General features: G+C 50.2%; 1 protein-coding gene across 3 annotated transcripts in view; it reads left to right on the top strand.

Annotated features, from left to right (window-relative positions):
• The window catches only part of ABCA3 (ATP binding cassette subfamily A member 3), a 60361-nt gene that overhangs the window by 4618 nt on the left and 35172 nt on the right, over positions 1-20571 (top strand). For 2 of the 3 annotated variants that reach the window (XM_005590973.5, XM_074028584.1), the window contains exons 2-10: positions 6021-6227; positions 7430-7731; positions 10011-10090; positions 10229-10493; positions 11968-12095; positions 12848-13013; positions 16277-16536; positions 18858-18974; positions 19219-19339. In XM_005590973.5, the coding sequence (XP_005591030.3) occupies positions 10037-10090; positions 10229-10493; positions 11968-12095; positions 12848-13013; positions 16277-16536; positions 18858-18974; positions 19219-19339 (1111 nt within the window). In that variant the 5' untranslated portion in view covers positions 6021-6227; positions 7430-7731; positions 10011-10036. The remainder of the gene's footprint in view (positions 1-6020; positions 6228-7429; positions 7732-10010; positions 10091-10228; positions 10494-11967; positions 12096-12847; positions 13014-16276; positions 16537-18857; positions 18975-19218; positions 19340-20571) is intronic. The other variant, XM_074028583.1, reaches the window with a different exon arrangement.

Raw genomic sequence — 20571 nt, 5'->3', positions numbered from 1 at the left:
TATTTATTTCAGGCCCTAGTTATTAACAGCATTTGCATATAAACACAATACAGAGAAAGGCACAAACCCTGTGCTTACCAGGCAGGGTACTTTTCAATTTCATTTACCCATCATCTGAGGGCCCTTGATGAATTTGGGCTGGGGTATGTTCAGTGACTGTCAGGGTAGGTGGAAATTCTGGTGTTGATGTTTTGATGTGCGGGTGTAAATGTTCATGTAGACAGTACGCTTGTAGCATCATTGGGAACGCAGTCACGTCATTGTGGAAACCTCTTCAAATGTCTGTTTTCACAAATGCTCTATTCTTGGTACGGATTCTTTTTGAAAAGCTGTAACTCATATATTGTCACCTTTTCTTTGAAGGAACAGATTGCATTGTGTCTCTTTAAAAGAAAAAAGGTAGATGACACACTGCTGCAGTCATTTGTCATTAAAAACGAAAAAATATCTCCAGATTTGGAACTTTTCACAAAAGAAAATCTGTACCTTCTCCTTAAATTTTCTGACTCTTTGAAGTACTAAGTCATGAAATGACCAGTAAACCTCCAAGTCACACAAAAGATATTCATGGTCATTTTCCGCATCACTGCGAAATACTGTAAAGCTTTCATTATTTTAAGGGTCTTGAGTTTTTTTGTTTTGTTTGTTTGTTTGTTTTAATTGACCACAACTGGAATACCATGAAACTTGTAAACTCCAACATGCCTAAGATGCCTAAAGTAGACTTGCGGTGAGGGCCCACCATCACCCCCCACATCACAGGGTGCCTCCTCCTAAGTCAGGATGCCACAGCTGCTGACATACAAGCCAGCGTGAACACCAGGGTCTGTCCAAGTACTAAATATCAGTAAAGCTGGCAGGGTATGGTAGCTCATGCCAGTAGTTCCAGCACTTTGGGAGGCTGAGGCAGGAGGATCATTTGAGCTCAGGAGTTTGAGACCAGCCTGGGAAACATAGTGAGACCCGTCTCTACAAAAAAAAAAAAAAAAAAAAAAAAAAAAAAAAAGCCAGGTGTGGTGGTGCATACCTGTAGTCCCAGCTACTTAGGAGGCTGAGGCAGGAGGATCATTTGAGCTCAGGAGTTTGAGACCAGCCTGGGCAACATAGTGAGACCTGTCTCTACAAAAAAAAAAAAAAAAAAAAAAAAAGCCAGGTGTGGTGGTGCATACCTGTAGTCCCAACTACTTAGGAGGCTGAGGCAGGAGGATCACACCACTGCATTCCAGCCTGGATAACAGTGTGTGACTGAGACCCTGTCCCTGCAGGAAACAGACAGAAATATCAGTGAAGCCATTTTTTTCGCATTTTTAAAGAAAAATACTTACAAGTAGATTTTCTCATCACTTTTTCACTGCTGCAGGTTGTCTAGCCCACCCCACTTGGAGACCACTGGGAAGGGGCGAGGACCATACCCTATAAATGTACCTGCTTATATATATATAAATAATATTTAGGACCGGGCACAGTGGCTTACACCTGTAATTCCAGCACTTTGGGAGGCAGAGGCGGACAGATCACTTGAGATCAGTAGTTCGAGACCAGCCTGTCCAACACGGTGAAACCCCGTCTCTACTAAAAATACAAAAATTAGCTGGGCGTGGTGGTGGGTGCCTGTAATCCCAGCTACTCAGAAGGCTGAGGAAGGAGAATCGCTTGAACTCAGGAGGCAGAGGTTGCAATGAGCTGAGATTACACCATTGCACTCCAGCCTGGGCAACAAGAGTGAAACTGTCTAAAAAAAAAAAATAATAATAATAATAATAATAATAATATTTAAGTCGGGCACGGTGGTGGTTCATACCTGTGATCCTAGCACTTTGGGAGGCCGAGGCAGGTGGATCATTTGAGGTCAGGAGTTCAAGACCAGCCAGGCCAACATGGCAAAACTCCATCTCTACTAAAACTACAAAAAATTAGCTGGGTGTGGTGGCAGGTGCCTGTACTCCTCAGCTACTTGGGAGGCTGAGGCAGGAGAATCACTTGAACCTGGGGGCCGGAGGTTACAGTGAGCCAAGATCAGGCCGCACTCTAGCCTGAGTGATAGAGTGAGACTCCGTCTCAAAAAAAAAAAAAAAAAAAAAAAAAAAAAAAAATTACTGGTGTTTGGGGATTTCATCCACAGGATCCATTGAATTAGACATTTTCAAATATTTACTGTGCACCCCTCCCTCAAAAAAGATCATGTCCTGAATAAAGGATTAAACAAAACCAGTCACCCTCACCCAGCGTCACTGCCTGTTGGGACACACCCCGAGCTCCCTTCTTGGTGCAGTGTCTGGCGCCTTGATGACGTGGGCCCAGGGCCTGCTGCCTTTCCTGGCTCATTCTCTGCACCGCCACTCGGAATGACTCGCTGCTCCCCATACACAGTCTGTCTCCAGGATCCTTAATGTCCTTCCTGTCCTAACTAATGAGTCATTCAAGACTGGCCTCCCAGGTCACCTTCCCCCGTCACCCTCCTGGGCCGTCTCCCTGTCTTGCTTGCTCGCTGTCTCACACGCAATTAATTCTTATTTTCTTCTGAATCTTGCCATACTTTATTTAGCATCAGTCACAGCAATTACAGTGCATGCAAGTGTTCGGGGACTGCAAACTCCTTGCATTAAGAATGTTATCATCGGCCAGGCGTGGTGGCTCATGCCTGTAATCCCAGCACGCACTTTGGGAGGCCGAGGCGGATGGATCACAAGGTCAAGAGTTCGAGACCAGCCTGACCAGCATGGTGAAACCCTGTCTCTACTAAAAATACAAAAAATTGGCCCGTCATGGTGGCACACGCATGTAATCCCAGCTACTCGGGAGGCTGAGGCAGGAGAATTGCTTGAACCCAGGAGGCAGGGATTGCAGTGAGCCGAGATCGCACCACTTCACTCCAGCCTGGGCAACAGAGCGAGACTCTGTTTCAAAAAAAAAAAGAATGTTATTTTCATTTCCAGATCCTTAGTACCTTGTACAAGTGCGCATCAGATAGCAAAAACGAGGCAATTGTTGAATGAACAAATGCTTTTTTGTCTTGTATACCCTAAAAGACCAGGGATTCTACCAGCCTACATTAACTGACTGTTCTCCGTGCCTCAGTGCCATACACGCAGACCTTTGACGCTGGCTGGCTGTGGGAGACTCCTGGTGGCAATATGGGGATGTTGGGTCCTCCCCCTGAAGGAAAAGCACCAGATGTGACCAGCACCACCCACAAGGGTGTCGCTGTACTGCACACCTGTGGCAACGTGAGCAGAGCCTTGGTTGGCGGCTCTCTTTGTGCATCTTGGGGTGGTCCACCTGTGGCTTTATCAAGACCCCCTTCTTCCAATGAGTGGATTTCTCTGTGCCTTTGTGGACAGGCTTCCATGGAGGGAGGTGTACCCGAGCTCAGAACACAACAGGAACACATGGCGTAATGGGTCTTCTGCCCCTCACCTGGGCCTGTCCCTTCTGTTCACGGGTCTCAAGACCTGCCATCCCCAGCGACCTTTGCTCCATATATACAGATATAAAAACTTTTGAAAGGGCACATAAGGGCCAGGCACCGTGGCTCATACCTATAGTCCCAGTAGTTTGGGAGGCCAAGATGGGAAGATTGCTTCAGGCCAGGAGTTCCAGACCAGCCTGGGCAACATAGCAAGACTCCATCTCTGCAAAAAATATAATAAGTAGCCAGGTGTGGTGGCAGGTGCCTGTGGTCCCAACTGCTCAGGGGGCTGAGGCAAGGCGATCACTAGAGCCCAGGACCACCAGGCTGCAATGAGCCCTGCTTGTGCCACGGCACTCCAACCTGGGTGACAAAGCAAGACCATGTCTCAAAAAAAAAAGGGCACATAGGAATTGGGTGGCAAATTCAAGCCCATGGTGCACACAAAAATACCTACAAATCACAAATAAAGAAATGGAGGAGTTTGGGATTTCTCCAGTTTGCTGCTGAGTAGTGGCCGCCTGAAGAGCCACAGTGCTCGTTAACTGGCACAGCCCATGGCTCTTGAGCTGACGACAGTTACTGGAAAGACCATTTGTAGAAGAATTTGTGCCATCAAGAGAGTTCTCAGAAATGAGCAGCCTGCAGTATGCGCTCACTCTGCACCAAGTCCGTTGCTCACCTAAAAAACAAACATTGAGATACTCAATGACATGTGTGATACTTAATATTTTAACAGTAAACAAACCTTTTATAGAGGGAGGAAACGGTTTGCCTTCCCCTTCCCGGCTGTGTCCCCAGGACTAGTGAAGAGAGCCTCTTCAAAGGGAAGTTCTTGAAGCTCTGCTCTTGTCCCCTTGCTGGGTGGAGGTGGCAGCTTTAGGAGTGGCTGGAGTCCTGAGTGTTTAAGTTAGAGTAGCTGATGGGGGCCCAGCCGGGCCAGTCCTGAGCCTCAGTCATCAGCACTTCTGGGGACTCTGCCGCCTCGGGGTCAAGTGCAGAAGGAATATTAACTTCCTTCTTTTGTGTACATTTGCTTTTGTAACAAAAAACTTTCCAGATTTTGTAATTCTAGGATCTCTTCCTTTAAATTGCTTTTGCTCAAACAGAGCAGATGCAAGCATAGTGTTCAGTGAGACTTTAGGTAAAGCCTTGCACATACCAAGCAACAAGCTGGGTGCTATAGGGGTACAGAGATAAAACCTTGGCCAGGCATGGTGGCTCACGCCTTTAATCCCCGCACTTTGGGAGACCGAGGCAGGCGGATCACTTGAGGTCAGGAGTTTGAGACCAGCCTAGCCAACATGGCGAAACCTCGTCTCTATTAAAAATACAAAAAATTAACCGGGCGTGGTGGCATGTGCCTGTAGCTGTTTGGGAGGCTGAGACAGGAGGATCACTTGAACCTGGGAGGTGGAGGTTTTAGTGAGCCGAGATCATGCCCAGCCTGGGTGACAGAGCGAGACTCTGTCTCAGAAAAAAGAAAAGAAAAGAAAACTTTTATTGAGGTGGTGGGGCTTAGGAGTCTTTTTTACCTTTCAATTTCTGATGTTATGTTCTAGGAGTGATATGCAAAACTTGTATGAAGTTGGAAGTTGTTCTGTGTTTTTAGGACACACAGGATGTGGTAGTGTAGTAGTTAGAAGACAGACTTGGAAGTTGAAACTAGCCAACGTTCAAATCCTGACTTTGCAGCTTCTTGCTGTGTGATTTTGGGCCAGGCGTTTCCTCCTTGTTTCTTCGTCTGCAAAAGGGTGATGCTGCCAGAAGCCAGGAGAGGATGAGGAGACTGTAGAAGCAGAGTGCTTACAAGTAGAAAAGCAGAGCTTCTGGCCAGGCACACTGGCTCACGCCTGTCATCCCAACACTGTGGGAGGCCAATGTCGGTGGATCACTTGAGGTCAGGAGTTTGAGACTAGCCTAGCTAACATGGTGAAGGCCCGTCTCTATTAAAGTTAGCTGGATGTGGTGGCGGGTGCTTGTAATCCCAGCTACTTGGGAGGCTGAGGTAGGAGAATCGCTTGAACCTGGGAGGTGGAGGTTGTAGTGAGTTGAGATGGCACCACTGCACTCCAGCCTGGGCAACAAGAGTGAAACTCTGTCTCAAAAAAAAAAAAAAAAAAAAAAAAAGTAGAGCTTATATTCTTTTAAAAAAATTTTTTTTTGAGACAGAGTCATCTCGGAGTTGATGACTCTGAGTGAGCACCATCTCGGCTCACGGCTCACTGCAACCTCTGCCTCCCGGGTTCAAGTGATCCTCCCACCTCAGCCTCCCGAGTAGCTGAGACAGGTGCCCATCACCACATCCGGCTAATTTTTGTATTTTTAGTAGAGATGGGGTTTTGCCATGTTGGCTAGGCTGGTCTTAAACTCCTGACCCCAGGTGATCCATCCAGCTTAGTCTCCCAAAGTGCTGGAATTATTCAGGCGTGAGCCACTGTGCCCGGCCAGATGTTTTATTTTCTAAATCCAAAATTTTTTGTTATCAGATCTGCTCAGTTTTAAGTAACATACTCAAAGTCTATTTTGCTCTGCTATTTTCTAACTTGGTAAGAGGTGTCTTATAATTATTTTCCAAATTACACTCAAAATACCCTCCATCTGTCCAAAGGTGCCGGAGAGTCATGCCCGTGAGCCCTGGGCCCCTCCTGATGTCCTGCGAGGCCACGGTGTTCCCAAACCTCAGGGCTGCCCTGCCCCACTCCAGAGGCTCTCAGGCCCCACCCCGGAGCCCTCTGTGTGGAGCTGCCTCCTCCTGGCCAGTTCCCCTGTAGTCCTGAAGGGAGACCTGCTGTGCGGAGCCTCTCCTGGGACCCAGGTCAGTTCCCCGGTACTGCCCTGCAGCCTGTGTGGGAAGGTGGGTGGTCTGTCTTTCTGACCTCTCCCAGCCCTGGGACTGGAGAGGACAAGATTAAGCATGGGGATCTTTCCTTTCTTGACCAGACTTCCAGTAAGGGAAGTTGTCTGTTCCTCTAACCAGAAGACTTCTTTGAACCGTGACTGTTTTATATTCCTCTCTTGGTAGAGGCAGAACGTTCATCTCAGCCAAGCCCACGCCCATCTGGAATGTATTTCCCTGGGATGATGGCCCCAAACGGAGGCACTGGCCTCCTCTTTTTGCCTAAACCACTTCTAGAAACCTTTTATAAACCACGGGACTTAATGTGTGTCTTTAAGTCACTGCTGTTTTATTCATCATCAGCAACTGACTTTGAGACGGGTCTTCTACCTTATTAATTTTCAAAAAATTGGGATCATTTATTAAGTTGCCACTTATTAGCACCTCATACTATTTTAGCTTTAATTTCTTCACTTTTTAACAATACGATTCATTAAAAGTCATATTTTAAATTAATTTTTTTTTTTTTTTTTTTTTGAGACGGAGTCTTGCTCTGTAGCCCGGGCTGGAGTGCAGTGGCCGGATCTCAGCTCACTGCAAGCTCCGCCTCCCGGGTTTAGGCCATTCTCCTGCCTCAGCCTTCGGAGTAGCTGGGACTACAGGCGCCCGCCACCTCGCCCGGCTAGTTTTTTGTATTTTTAGTAGAGACGGGGTTTCACAGTGTTAGCCAGGATGGTCTCGATCTCCTGACCTCGTGATCCGCCCGTCTCGGCCTCCCAAAGTGCTAGGATTACAGGCTTGAGCCACCGCGCCCGGCCTTTAAATTAATTCTTAACTGGGTGCAGTTGTGTTTCATGTAAATATTTATTGACTGCCCTTTAAAGCATAAATTTTGAATATGATTAGATATAACAGCCACATCCTTAAAAAAAAAAAAAAAGCAAGAGTTTTAATTTAAAAAGAACCTTGATAGAAATGATTTTCAATGGACTGAAACCAAACCAAAAGTAAAATGGGTCATGTACAAAAAACAAACAACCGCCTTCCCCGCGCACTGGAGTCTCCGGGGCAGTGTCGGGGAGCGCTGGCTCATGGTGATGTAGGAACGACTCACTAATTGTTTGCCTTTCTATCCCATGCCATCTTAACCTGGCTGATGGATGACGTTGGGTTTGGATCAGCCATGAGCGTGGAGCTGAGCAACTGAACTTGAAACTCCTCCACTGTGAGTCAAGGAGGCTTTTCCGCACATGAAGGACGCTGAGCAGGAAGGACTCCTCTCTGCCTGCAGTTGTAGCGGGTGGACCAGCACCCGCTCTCTAGACTGCCCCTCCTCCATCGCCTTCCCTGCCTCTCCAGGACAGAGCAGCCACGTCTGCACGCCTCGCCCTCTGTGCGCTCAGCTTTCAGAGCACGTTTCTCTTATTTCCTGGGTGTTGCAGCGCCTACCTGAACTTATTCAGACCACCTACTTCTCTAGCAGGTTAGCATCTCATGAACTCAACACTCTGAGTCCAGTGTCTCTGTTCCTTTAATTTAATTTAATTTAATTTGTATAGAGATAGGGTCTTGCTATGTTGCCCAGGCTGGTCTCGAACTCCTGGGCTTAAGGGATCCTCCTGCCTCGGCCTCCCAAAGTGCTGGGATTACAAGCATGAGCCACCACATCTAGCTTCTGTTTCTGATATTTGAAATTTAGTAAGACAGATTTTACCTAAATTGAGGGAATACCTTTACGGATCTAAGCTCTCGTTTCTGCTATCACTTGAATTTGATCATCTTTTCGCAGATTTTTTCCCCATTATATGTGCTAGACTTAAATGTCATGTTCCTATATAATATAGGATAGATTATTTTTTGGATGAATTTTCGTTGGATAAGTGGTAAAGATGAAAATGGCAGCTGGGCACAGTGGCTTACGCCTATAATCCCAGCACTTTGGGAGGCTGAGATGGGCAGATCCTTTGAGGTCAGGAGTTCAAAATCAGCCTGACCAACATGGTGAAACTGAATCTCTACTAAAAATATATAAATGAGTCAGGCATGGTGGCAGGCACCTGCAATCCCAATTACTTGGGAGGCTGAGGCAGGAGAATCGCTTGAATTCAGGAGGCGGAGGTTCCAGTGAGCCAAGATCACGCCGCTGCACTCCAGCCTGGGTGACAGAGCAAGACTCTGTCTCAGAAAAAAAAAGAAGAAGAAGAAAAAGAAAATGGCTAGTCTTTTGCTGCGAGGCTCTGATGCCAGTACCTGTAATAACAACAGGAAAAACCAGTCTTTAGGGCCAAGGAGAGGGTGTGACTGATGGCCCCACCAGCATGTCTGTCTACCCAGGCCTGCTCCGGGGCAGCAAGGCCAGTGGCGGTCCCAATTCCAAGCCCTTCTTTTCCCCTTCCCTCCACAGCTCTCTCCAAGCCTTAAGAATCACCCAGGAGACTATGTTGAGGTTTTTTTTTTTTTTTTTTTTTTGAGACGGAGTCTTGCTCTGTTGCCCAGGTTGGAGTGCAGTGGCGTGATCTCGCCTCACTGCAAGCTCTACCTGCCGGGTTCATGCCATTCTCCTGCCTCAGCCTCCTGAGTAGCTGGGACTACAGGCATCCGCCACCACACTCGGCTAATTTTTTGTAATTTTAGTAGAGATGGGGTTTCACCATGTTAGCCAGAATGGACTCGATCTCCTGACTTCATGATCTGCCCACCTCAGCCTCCCAAAGTGCTGGGATTACAGGCGTGAGCCACCGCGCCCAGCTGAGTTTTCTTTTATGAGTTCAGTGTCGGTTAAGAATAAAGGGCGTGGAATTCTAAAAGCCTGAATATTTTGCTAATAAATAGCAAATCCATATTAACCACCGAGAACATCCCAGTAGCATTTATCAAATGATAAATAGCACTACAAGGATGAAGCTGGAGGATTGCTTGAGGCCAGGAGTTTGAGACCAGCCTGGGAAATAGAGCAAGACCTGGTCTCTACTAAAAATTAAAAACACTAGCCAGGTGTGGTGGCATGCACCTGTAGTTCCAGGTACTCGGGAGACTGAAGCGGGAGGATCACAAGCCCGGGAGTTTGAGGCTGCAGTGAGCTGTGATCGCACCACAGCACTCCAACCTGGGCAACATAGTAGGACCCTGTCTCAAAAAAAACAAAAACAATTTTAAAAACCACTACAGAAGTCACAGTGCACATAAAAAGCATGTCATTGATCTTCCATTCAGCAAGGAACAAGTCAGGCTCCAAAAAGACTATGCTCTTTGGTTTTCTTTGGTGTCTGTTTGTTTGTGACAGAGTCTTACGCCGTTGCCCCCAGGATGGAGTGAGCGGCATGACCTTGGCTCACTGCATCCTCCGCCTCCCAGGTTCAAGCAGTTCTCCTGCCTCAGCCTCCCAAGTAGCTGGGATTACAGGTGCCCGCCACCACACCCAGCTAATTTTTGTATTTTCAGTAGAGGTGGTTTCACCATGTTGGCCAGGCTGGTCTCGAACTCCTGATTTCAAGTGATCCACTTGCCTCGGCCTCCCAAAGTGTTGGGATTACAGGCGTGAGCCACTGTGCCCAGCCAAAAAGACAGTGCTCTTTGTGTATGCAGGGTAGAGCATTGAGGGTGGGCATGCCCCAGGCCTTGTCCCCTTACTTCCAGGGGTGTTTGGAGTTAAAATGACACAAAAGACGGTGAGAGACGTGGAGGAAAAAGGGTCCGTGGCTTTTCCCCCACATCCCCACTCTCATTGCGCACCCATGCTCTCTGTCTTTGGTCTGTAACTAGCACTGGGCGTCCTTTCCAGCAAGACGATGGCTGTGCTCAGGCAGCTGGCGCTCCTCCTCTGGAAGAACTACACCCTGCAGGTGCGTCCAGACCCCGGAGGGAGGTCAGCTGCGTGCCCAGCCCCAAGGCTTCTGGGGACACCCTTGAGGGAGGGGTTGTTTGCATGCCCCTGATTCTGCTTTGCAGCGCATCAGTGTGCCCTGTTGTATCTCTTCCAGAAGCGGAAAGTCCTGGTGACGGTCCTGGAACTCTTCCTGCCATTGCTGTTTTCTGGGATCCTGATCTGGCTTCGCTTGAAGATTCAGTCGGAAAATGTGCCCAATGCCACCATCTACCCAGGCCAGTCCATCCAGGAGCTGCCTCTGTTCTTCACCTTCCCTCCGCCGGGAGACACCTGGGAGCTCGCCTACATCCCTTCTCACAGTGACGCTGCCAAGACCGTCTCCGAGACAGTGCGCAGGGCACTTGTGATCAACATGCGAGGTGAGACATGCCAGGGCTCTCGGTGCCGGACCTGGTGGTGTCTCCGCGGGGCTGGGCAGGCAGGGGTCAAGCCCAGGATCTGCGAAGCAGCTGGGTGAGGAGCTCACCCTGTCCAGACCTGACCTCTGTTTCCTCCCACATCACTACTTCAACCTGTAAAAGGCACTGCTTTCCCTTAAACCTCTACCTGCCTGCGAGTAAATAGCAGTCTCCTTTGGGTCCGATAGCACTGTCTCAATCCCCACCAAAGGGACCCTGGTGACATTTTAACCCATGGGGCAGAACAGGTAAGAAAATGCACCTGCCTGCATTTGCCTCAGGCTCCTTTCTGTTCCCTCATTTTACAAAAGACATTACTGGTCTCCAGGACTCTATGAGCGGAGTCCAATAAAATAGACAAGAAAAGTGGCAGATATTGGGACTTAAATACAACCTGGCAGAAAAAAGGAAAAAAGAAAGTGAGGTTTTTGCTTGCCTGATGGCATGAAGACCAGGAAGCCATCAAGCCCATCTAGCATCAAGTCTCGTCTCGGTGGCTGAGCCACCCAGGGAATCCCCCACCTTCTCTGTGGCCATGCCTCATTGTACAATGGGACCAGGGCTGGCCGCCCACCTGTCCAGAGCTGCGAGGGCCCCGGGGAGCAGCAGGTGCAGCAGCCTTAGCAGTACCAGGCCCTGGAACTGCATCTGACAGTCAGCAGGGTGGACAGGACTTTACAGGGATGCCTGGGTGTACTTGAGCCAAGGAAAGCCCTTTTGTGACAAGGGCAGGGCACGGTTTGAGCGTGTGGCACCAAGAATCTTTTCTGGGACGTGGTTTCGGGTGGGCAGCTCTGAAAACAGTGCTGAGAAAGCCTGAGAAGGGAACTCCCGCTGCGTGTGCTGCTCACCGTTCCTAACCCTTTGCTATCGGGATGGAAGGTGTCGTCCATTTTCCCTTCCTCATTTGGGCATTTACCTGCCAGGCTTGAATTCCACGTAGCAAACACTCAGAGGAAGTGCCTTGGTCCCTCATAAAATGATGACAGTAAAACCCTTTCTGAATTGTAAAAGAGTATCCGGATGATAGAAAAAACCTTTGAGACACTCTGAGTTAATGTCCACTCCATTTCTAAAAATACACCATTCTGGTTTTGAGACAGAGAAGCCACCCCGGGCTGTAGAGCCCAGTACAGTGTGGGTGGTGGGTTTGCGCTACTGGGCCTTGCTGCAGGTGCTGCCCAGAGCCTCCAGCTCTGCTCCAAAAAACCGCGCCGGGAGAACCCCCTGCCTAGGGCCCTGACCTTGCCGTTCTGCACTCCTTGATGGCAGCCTGTCCCTCTGCCAAAGATGAAAGCCGCCTTGAGTCTCAGGAAGGGTTTACAAAGCCCTAGAGGGTTTGCCGTCTTTCATCTGCTGGTGACCTGAACCACCCAGATTTTTCAAGGAGGAGGGTAGATTGGGCAACCACAGCTCCCGTGCTCTCTCTCCACAGTGCGCGGCTTTCCCTCTGAGAAGGACTTTGAGGACTACATTAGGTATGACAACCGCTCGTCCAGCGTGCTGGCCGCCGTGGTCTTCGAGCACCCCTTCAACCACAGCAAGGAGCCCCTGCCGCTGGCGGTGAGACGTGCGGCCGGGCCAAGCAGTCGCAGCCCATCAGCAAGGCCTCCGCTTCCTCCCGCGTCACTAGTTCAACCTGTAAAAGGCACTGCTTTCCCTTAAACCTCTGCCTGCCTGCGAGTAAATAGCAGTCTCTCCTTTGGGTCTGATAGCACCATCACAGTCCCTGCCAAGGGGACCCTGGTGACATTTTAACCCATGGGGCAGAACAGGTTAGAAAATGCACCTACCTGTGGCCGCCCCAAGCTCCTTACTGTTCCCTCATTTTATGAAAGACATTACTGGTCTCCAGGCCTCTGTGGACAGAGTCTGATAAGATAGATAAGGAAAGTAGCAGATATTTAGGACTTAAATACGATCTGGCAGAAAAAAGGAAAGAACGAAAGTGAGGTTTTTGCTTACCTGATGACATTAAAATTAGGAAGCCATCACGTCCATCTAGCATTGTGGTTGGTGGCCCGCCAGGGATCCTGAACGCTTGGTGGCATTTCACATTGGAATTAAGAGAGGAATGGCCGAGAACCACCCCCCAAAAGGGGCCCCTGTGTGGCTCCCTGCTCCTGCTGGGACAGGGACCACTCAGTGTGACATTCCGGGGCCCACTGGAGATTCTCAGAGGCGGGGGAGTGGTGAGTTCTCGGCCGTGACAGCCTTGGTGGTGACAGCCCCCCAAGCACTCTCCCACTCCACCTTGTTGTTTGCTCCTCTGTCTGGATCTCTCGGAACAGCTGGTTTTCTCTTTGTTTCCACAGGTGAAATATCACCTACGGTTCAGTTACACACGGAGAAATTACATGTGGACCCAAACAGGCTCCTTTTTCCTGAAAGAGACAGAAGGCTGGCACACTACTTCCCTTTTCCCGCTTTTCCCAAACCCAGGGCCAAGGGAACCTACATCCCCTGATGGCGGAGAACCTGGTGAGAAGCTCGGTTAGGGTTCATGTTACCAGCCCGGGGTGTTGACTAGTGACAGTGACATGGCGGCAGCCCCACCTTTCTAAAGTATTTCTTGAAGAAATACTTTCGGAACATTTACTCTTGTTTATAGGAAAAGTAAAACACCAGCATAACTGGTTTCTAAAAGACTAAAATAATCCTTGAAGATAGCGAAGGCCCTCTCCCTATATCCTCGAAGACGTGCTCTTGAATGAAACATTTGTATTTCGGCTTTTTTTTTTTTTTTTGTGAGATGGAGTCTGTCTCTGTCGCCCAGGCTGGAGTGCGGTGGCACAATCTTGGCTCACTGCAAGCTCCGCCTCCCGGGTTCACGCCATTCTCCTGCCTCAGCCTCCCGAGTAACTTGAACTACAGGCGCCCGCCACCACGCCCGGCTAATTTTTTGTATTTTTAGTAGAGATGGGGTTTCACTGTGTTAGCCAGGATGGTCTCAATCTCCTGACCTTGTGATCCACCCGCCTCGGCCTCCCAGAGTGCTGGGACTACAAGCGTGAGCCACCGCACCTGGCCTATTTTTTTTTTTTTTTTTTTTAGACAAGATCTTGCTCTGTCGCCAGGCTGGAGTGCAGTGGCGCAACGTCGGCTCACTGCAACCTCTGCGTCCCGGGTTCAAGCAATTCTCCTGCCTCAGCCTCCCAAGTAGCTGGGACTACAGGCACACACCACCATGCCCAGCTAATTTTTGTATTTTTAGTAGAGATGGGGTTTCACCATGTTGACCAGGATGGTCTCGATCTCTTGATCTCATGATCCACCCGCCTCGGCCTCCCAAAGTTCTGAGATTACAGGCCTGAGCCACTGCGCCTAGCTGTATTTTAGCTTTTAAAAGCTTCAGTTTGAGTCCTTGGGGCTTGGTTTACATTTTCCTTTTCTTCCTGGCCTTCTCTGTATACAGACTGACTGGCATTTGTAGCTCCGTGGTCCTTGTGTACCTGATCCATGGTTTGATGGAATCAGTGTGGTGTTCATGGAAGCCAGATCTTGGTTACTCTGATGCCCCATCAGTGTGTGTCTTCGTGTGGACGTGGCAAGCGGTTGGAATATGTGCCTCCTCTGAAGCACAGTCTTGTCTTGGAACTGAACTAGGGACAGCCAAGAAGTGACTTGGATACAGGCCTAGGCTTAGCTGTCAGGCCAGGCAAGACCCGACTACAGGTTCTGGGTGGAAGTCCAGGGTGTTCTGGAGAACGCCGTATTTCACGGGTCTGGCAGGAGGCAGAACTCATGGAAGTTTGCCATGAAAGTCACAGCAATGTCCCGTCCCTCCATGAGGCTTGACTCTGAGACACAAGCACCAGGCAGGCAGGAGGCAGCATGCATGCAGCCAGCGCTTAGCGATGTCCCTTACTGGTACCAGGGCTGCCACCAGGCTAATGCTTTAGGGCAAGATTTTACATCTAGAAAAGGAACTAAGGTGAACAAGACCTGGCATGGGATGTGCGAGGTCCCAGAGCAAGGCCTTTGACAGGTCACCCAGCCTGGGGCTCAGGAGAAGCTATGTCCGGCTGTCACACATGATGCTTGCTGCCTGCAGCAGGGGACTGCAGTGGGGGACACTGGCTGCTGAGACCGGGGACTGGGCAGGAGTTCGTCAGCTCCCTCCTGTTTTTGGGGAACAATTCCCTAAGCTTGGAAGCAAGAGAAAAGCAATCTCAAAGGAAAAGACTGACAGATTTCAGCATGTACAAACTGAAAATTTGCCCAACATGAAAAGGCCTAATGGTGATTTAAAAAAAAAAAAAACACGTAGCAGACTGGGGAAAACCTTTGTGGCAAATGACACAGAGCAAATATCTTTTGTTAGAAAAAAACGTTTTGTTACTAAGAATAGTTGATTAGTCCTCAGCAAGACAGAGAACCTGAGGGGGAAGAAAAGTTGGCTGGAAAAACCAGCTCCTAGGAAAGCCCCAGGAAATAGAACGTGTGTGAGACTGGCATGGCGCAGGGACTGGTCAATTGTAGCCCCAGTTTTGCCTCCAGATGTCCATGCCTTACTCCTACTAATACGCCTGATGAGAATTCAGCCCTCACGGCTGGGCACAGTGGCTCACACCTGTCATCCCAGCGTTGGGAAGCTGAAGCAGGCGGATCACCTGAGATGAGAAGTTTGAGACCAGCCTGGCTGGCCAACATAGTGAAACCTCGTCTCTACTAAAAATACAAAAAAAAAAAAAAAAAGCCAGGCATGGTGGCGGGCACCTATAATCCCAGCTACTTGGGAGGCTGAGGCAGGAGAATTGCTTGAACCCAGGAGGCAGAGGTTGCAGTGAGCTGAGATCGTGCCACTGCACTCTAGCCTGAGTGAGAAAGCGAGACTCTGTCTCAAAAAAAAAAAAAAACAAGGCCAGGCATGGTGACTCACGCCTGTAATCCTAGCACGTTGGGAGGCTGAGGCGGATGGTTCATGAGGTCAGGAGATCGAGTCATCCTAGCTAACGTGGTGAAACCCTGTCTCTAATAAAAATACAAAAAATTTAGCTGGGTGTGGTGGCGGGTGCCTGTAGTTCTAGCTGGGTGTGGTGGCGGGTGCCTGTAGTTCCAGCTACTGGCGGGGGCTGAGTCAGGAGAATCGCTTTAACCTGGGAGGTTGAGGTTGTAGTGAGTGAAGATCGTGCCACTGCACTCCAGCCTGGGCCACAGAGCAAGACTCCATCTCGGGGAAAAAAAAAAAAAAGTGATCATGTGTGTGATTTTTTTTTTTTTTTTTTTTTTTTTTTTGAGACGGAGTCTTGCTCTGCCGCCCAGGCTGGAGTGCAGTGGCCGGATCTCAGCTCACTGCAAGCTCCGCTTCCCGGGTTCACGCCATTCTCCTGCCTCAGCCTCCCGAGTAGCTAGGACTACAGGCGCCCGCCACCTCGCCCGGCTAGTTTTTTTTTTTAGTAGAGACAGGGTTTCACCGTGTCAGCCAGGATGGTCTCGATCTCCTGACCTCGTGATCCGCCCGTCTCGGCCTCCCAAAGTGCTGGGAATGTGTGTGATTTTTTTGTGTGTTGCGTTAGTTACAGAGTGGAAGTGACAATCACATCACTCTTCTCATTTGCTGTCAGTGTGTGGTGCATTTCCTTCCTTCTCCCGTGTTACCACTGAGCCGCCATGGGGGTCCTGAGCCGAAGTCACTCTGTTGCCCCAAGCATCCCTTTCCCCATGGACCCCACGCACATGGCCCTCTGCCCTCAAGAGCAGCTCCTTGAGGTGGCTGGGCCATCTTCTGCTCCCGCACCCAGGGTACATCCGGGAAGGCTTCCTGGCTGTGCAGCATGCTGTGGACCGGGCCATCATGCAGTACCATGCTGATGCTGCCACACGCCAGCTGTTCCAGAGACTGACGGTGACCATCAAGAGGTTCCCGTACCCGCCGTTCATTGCAGACCCCTTCCTCGTGGCCATCCAGTACCAGCTGCCCCTGCTGCTGCTGCTCAGCTTCACCTACACTGCGCTCACCATTGCCCGTGCTGTCGTGCAGGAGAAAGAAAGGAGGCTGAAGGTGACTGCCCGCATTGACTTCCCAACACTCTAGAAACCGCGCTGTCCTGGGGAGGCCATGTCCAAGGGCTTGGTGTTTTGGTATTAATTTTTCTTTTTTTGTTTTTGTTTTTGTTTTTTTGAGACAGAGTCTCGCTCTGTGTCCCAGGCTGGAGTGCAGTAGCGCGCGGTCTCTGCTCACTGCAAGCTCTGCCTCCAGGGTTCACGCCATTCTCCTGCCTCAGCCTCCTGAGTAGCTGGGACTACAGGCGGCCACCACCACGCCCAGATAATTTTTTGTATTTTCAGTAGAGACAGGGTTTCACCGTGTTAGCCAGGATAGTCTCAATCTCCTGACCTCATGATCCGCCCACCTTGGCCTCCCAAAGTGCTGGGATTACAGACATGAGGCACCGCGCCTGGCCTAGTATTATTTTTTCTTAGAGACAGGGTCTCGCTCTGCCACCCAGGCTCGAGTGCAGGGGTGCAAACACTGCTCAGTGCAGCCTCAACCTCCCCTTGCTCCAGTGATCTTCCCACCTCCACCTGCCAAGTAGCTGGGACTACAGGTGTGCACCACCACAGCCAGCTCATTTTTTTTTGTTGCAGAGGTGGAAGTCTTTCTATATTGCCAAGGCTGGTCTCAAACTCTTGGCCTCAAGAAATTCTCCCATTTCAGCCTCCCATCTCAGCCTGCCATAGTGCTGGGATTACAGGCATGAGCCGTTGCACCTGGCCAGGGGCTCATTTTGAGGCTGCCTGGTTGTTGATCTGCTTGGTGCCATAAATAACTTTCATAAAACTGTGCAGCATTGAGGGAGTCAGCAGTGGGCTATAAAATGATTCTGAAAAAAATTGTTTGCACATAGACTTGTATAGATACACAGATCAAACAAATAGGGTAAAACGTGAAACTGAACCCAAGCAGTGGCAATGTGAGAGACTATCGTGCTCCTCTTCTCGCTGTTCCGGAGGTCAGAAATGATGCATAAGAAAGGGCTAACCCTGGGCATTGGCACACACCTGTAATCCCAGTACTTTGGGTTGAGGCAGGTGGATCACTTGAGGTCAGGAGTTCAAGACCAGCCCGGACAACATGGTGAAACCCCGTCTCTACTAAAAATACAAAAATTAGCCAGGCGTGGTAGCGTGCACCTGTAATCCCAGCTGCTCGGGAGGCTGAGGCATGATAATCGCTTGAACCCAGGAGGTGGAGGTTACAGTGAGCCGAGATCGTGCCACTGCACTCCAGCCTGGGCAGCAGAGCAAGACTCCAAGAAAGAAAGAAAAAGAGAGAAAGAGAGGAGAGAGAGAGAGAAAGAAAACAGAAAAAAGGAAGGAAAGAAGGAGAGAGAAAGCAAAGAAAAAGAGAGAAAAGAAAAAAAAAGAAAAATGAAATGAAAGAAGGAGGGAGGGAAGGAAGGAAGGAAGGAGCTAAATTTTTAACTTTATTTTTAATTAACTTCAGTTGAAACGGCCACACCCGGCTGCTGGCTGCCATATTGGTCAGTGTGACCGCCCCAGGACTCCCCAGGCACTTTTGGTCAGTGGAGGAACTGGGTTTCCTCATCACCACTCCTGACTCCTTGGTGGGGCAGGTGAGGAAGGAAGGTGTGGTCACAGCTGTCCCATCACTGCGCCTCATCCTTCTCTGCAGAGGTTCTGGGCCCCTCCTTTCAGAGTAGGGGAGGACAAGGGAATGAATGGCTATGGCATCCACAGCTATGGTCTGATCTGCTGTCACGTCTCATGGCCAAGGAGGCTGGTGTTGATGTGGTTGGGAACATGGCACAGCTTCGGGGGACAATCTCAAGTACCAAGAAAGACTGGGGAGCATGCACTGGGAGTGTGGAATCACTCCACAGAATAGAAGGCTGGCCGGGTGCAGTGGCTCATACCTGTAATCCCAGCACTTTGGGAGACTGAGGCAGGCAGATCACTTGAGCCCAGGAGTTTGAGCAAGATGAGCCTGGTGGACATAGTAAGACCCTGTCTCTACCAACAAATTTTTAAAAGGAACCGGGCATGGTGGCAGCCATCAGTAGTCCCAGCTACTCAGAAGGGTGAGATGGGAGGCTCGCTCGAGTCCAGGAGTTCAAGGCTGCAGTGAGCTATGACTGTGCCACTGCACTCCAGCCTGGGTGACACGGCGAGACCCTGTCTCCAAAAAAAAAGAAGCGGAACGGTAGGAGAGGGCAGTTTTATTTTCCACTCGGGGTTAAACGTTGTCAAATGCGGGGCTGCTGGGACAGTCGGACTCAGGCCTGCTGCCGTCCAGCCTGGCACATGCCATCCTGGCGGGCAGTGGCAGGCCCCCAGCAGCGTGGCAGCTTCTCTCCCCAGGAGTACATGCGCATGATGGGGCTCAGCAGCTGGCTGCACTGGAGCGCCTGGTTCCTCTTATTCTTCCTCTTCCTCCTCATCGCTGCCTCCTTCATGACCCTGCTCTTCTGTGTCAAGGTGAGCGTGGCGTCGGTGGGGCTCTGGGGAGGACGGGGAGAGCCAGGGTACCCCAGGAGGGCCCTCTTGGGAAGAACTCTGTGGTCAGCGACTTCAGAGAGAGTCTGTCCCTCGTCAGGGGGAGGAGCGGTAGGTGTCCCACTCCTCTTGGTGGAGCCAGGTCCCTGTGAGCAGGGATGGTCAGGAGTCCTCCTGGTCCACCTCCGCCGGCCTGCCCCGCCTGACTCCTGCCTGCGTCCTGCAGGTGAAGCCGGATGTAGCCGTGCTGTCCCGCAGCGACCCCTCCCTGGTGCTGGCCTTCCTGCTGTGCTTCGCCATCTCTACCATCTCCTTCAGCTTCATGGTCAGCACCTTCTTCAGCAAAGGTGAGTCCCAGTCATCGGGCAGAGTGGGGTTGCCAAGGGGCCAAAGGCCATCTGCATGGAAATAACCCAGAGGCTGTGATCGGAAGGGAGAGGGGCCTGGTGGACCTGCCCAGGAAGGAGTTGACCAGGGGAAAGTTGGACTGGGAGGAGGAGAGTCAGCGTAATTTAGGGAGAAGGAGAATTCAGAGAAGGTAGGTGTGTGGCCGGCCATGCCGAGTGCTGTCCAGCTGCCCAAAGGGACTGTGAGCCGAAAGTGAGGACAGTGAGCCCAGCTGTGCGCAGAGCCTTGCGGTGACAGTTACACTGAAGGTAGTTTCTCGTGTCTGGATTGTGTGTGTTCACTTTGTTATCGTTCTCCTTTGCTGCTTTCTTCTCCTTTCCTGCCTTCTGTTGGGCTGATAAAGTCTCCTCTCGTGCCTTTTACCTCGGATGGTTCAGAGGTTATAAGCTGTGTTTCTCTTTCTTTAGTGATCGCCTTTAATGTTTCACTTAATTACTTACCTCTAAAATTCCAAAAAGTGAAGTTATTCAGTACGCCCAGCCTCCTCCCAGATAAAACTCCAACCTCACCACCACTGTAAGTACTTATTAGAGGTTCCCTTTTTTTTTTTTTTTTTTTTTTTTTTTTTTAGTTGAGACAGTGTTGCTCTGTTGCTCAGTCTGGAGTACAGTAGTGTGATCTCAGCTCACTGCAATCTCTGCCTCTGGGGTTGAAGTGATTCCTGTGTCTCAGCCTTCTGAGTAGCTGGGATTACAGGCACACGCCGCCACGACTGGCAAATTTTTTTTTTCTTTATTTTTTGCGTTTTTAGTAGAGACGGAGTTTCACCATGTTGTCCAGGCTGGTCTTGAACTCCTGACCTCAAATGATCCACCCTCCTTGGCCTCCCAAAGTGCTGGGATTACAGGTTGAGCCACTGCGCTTGGCCCTTTTTTTTTTTTTTTTTTGAGATTGCCTCTTATTCTGTTGCCCAGGCTGGAGTGCAGTGGCACAGACACAGCTCACTGCAGCCTTGAACTGCTGGGCTCAAGCTGTCTTCCGGCCTCAGCCTTCTGAGTAGCTCGGACCACCAGTACGTGCCACCACACCTAGCTTTTTTTTTTTTTTTTTTTGAGACGGAGTCTCGCTCTGTCACCCAGGCTGGAGTGCAGTGGCCGGATCTCAGCTCACTGCAAGCTCCGCCCCCCGGGTTCACGCCATTCTCCTGCCTCAGCCTCCCGAGTAGTTGGGA

The sequence above is a fragment of the Macaca fascicularis genome, chromosome 20 (assembly GCF_037993035.2).
Source record: "Macaca fascicularis isolate 582-1 chromosome 20, T2T-MFA8v1.1".
Taxonomy (NCBI): Eukaryota; Metazoa; Chordata; class Mammalia; order Primates; family Cercopithecidae; genus Macaca; species Macaca fascicularis.
The sequence above is the reverse complement of the archived record's forward strand: the minus strand, read 5'-3'. Positions and strand labels throughout refer to the sequence as shown.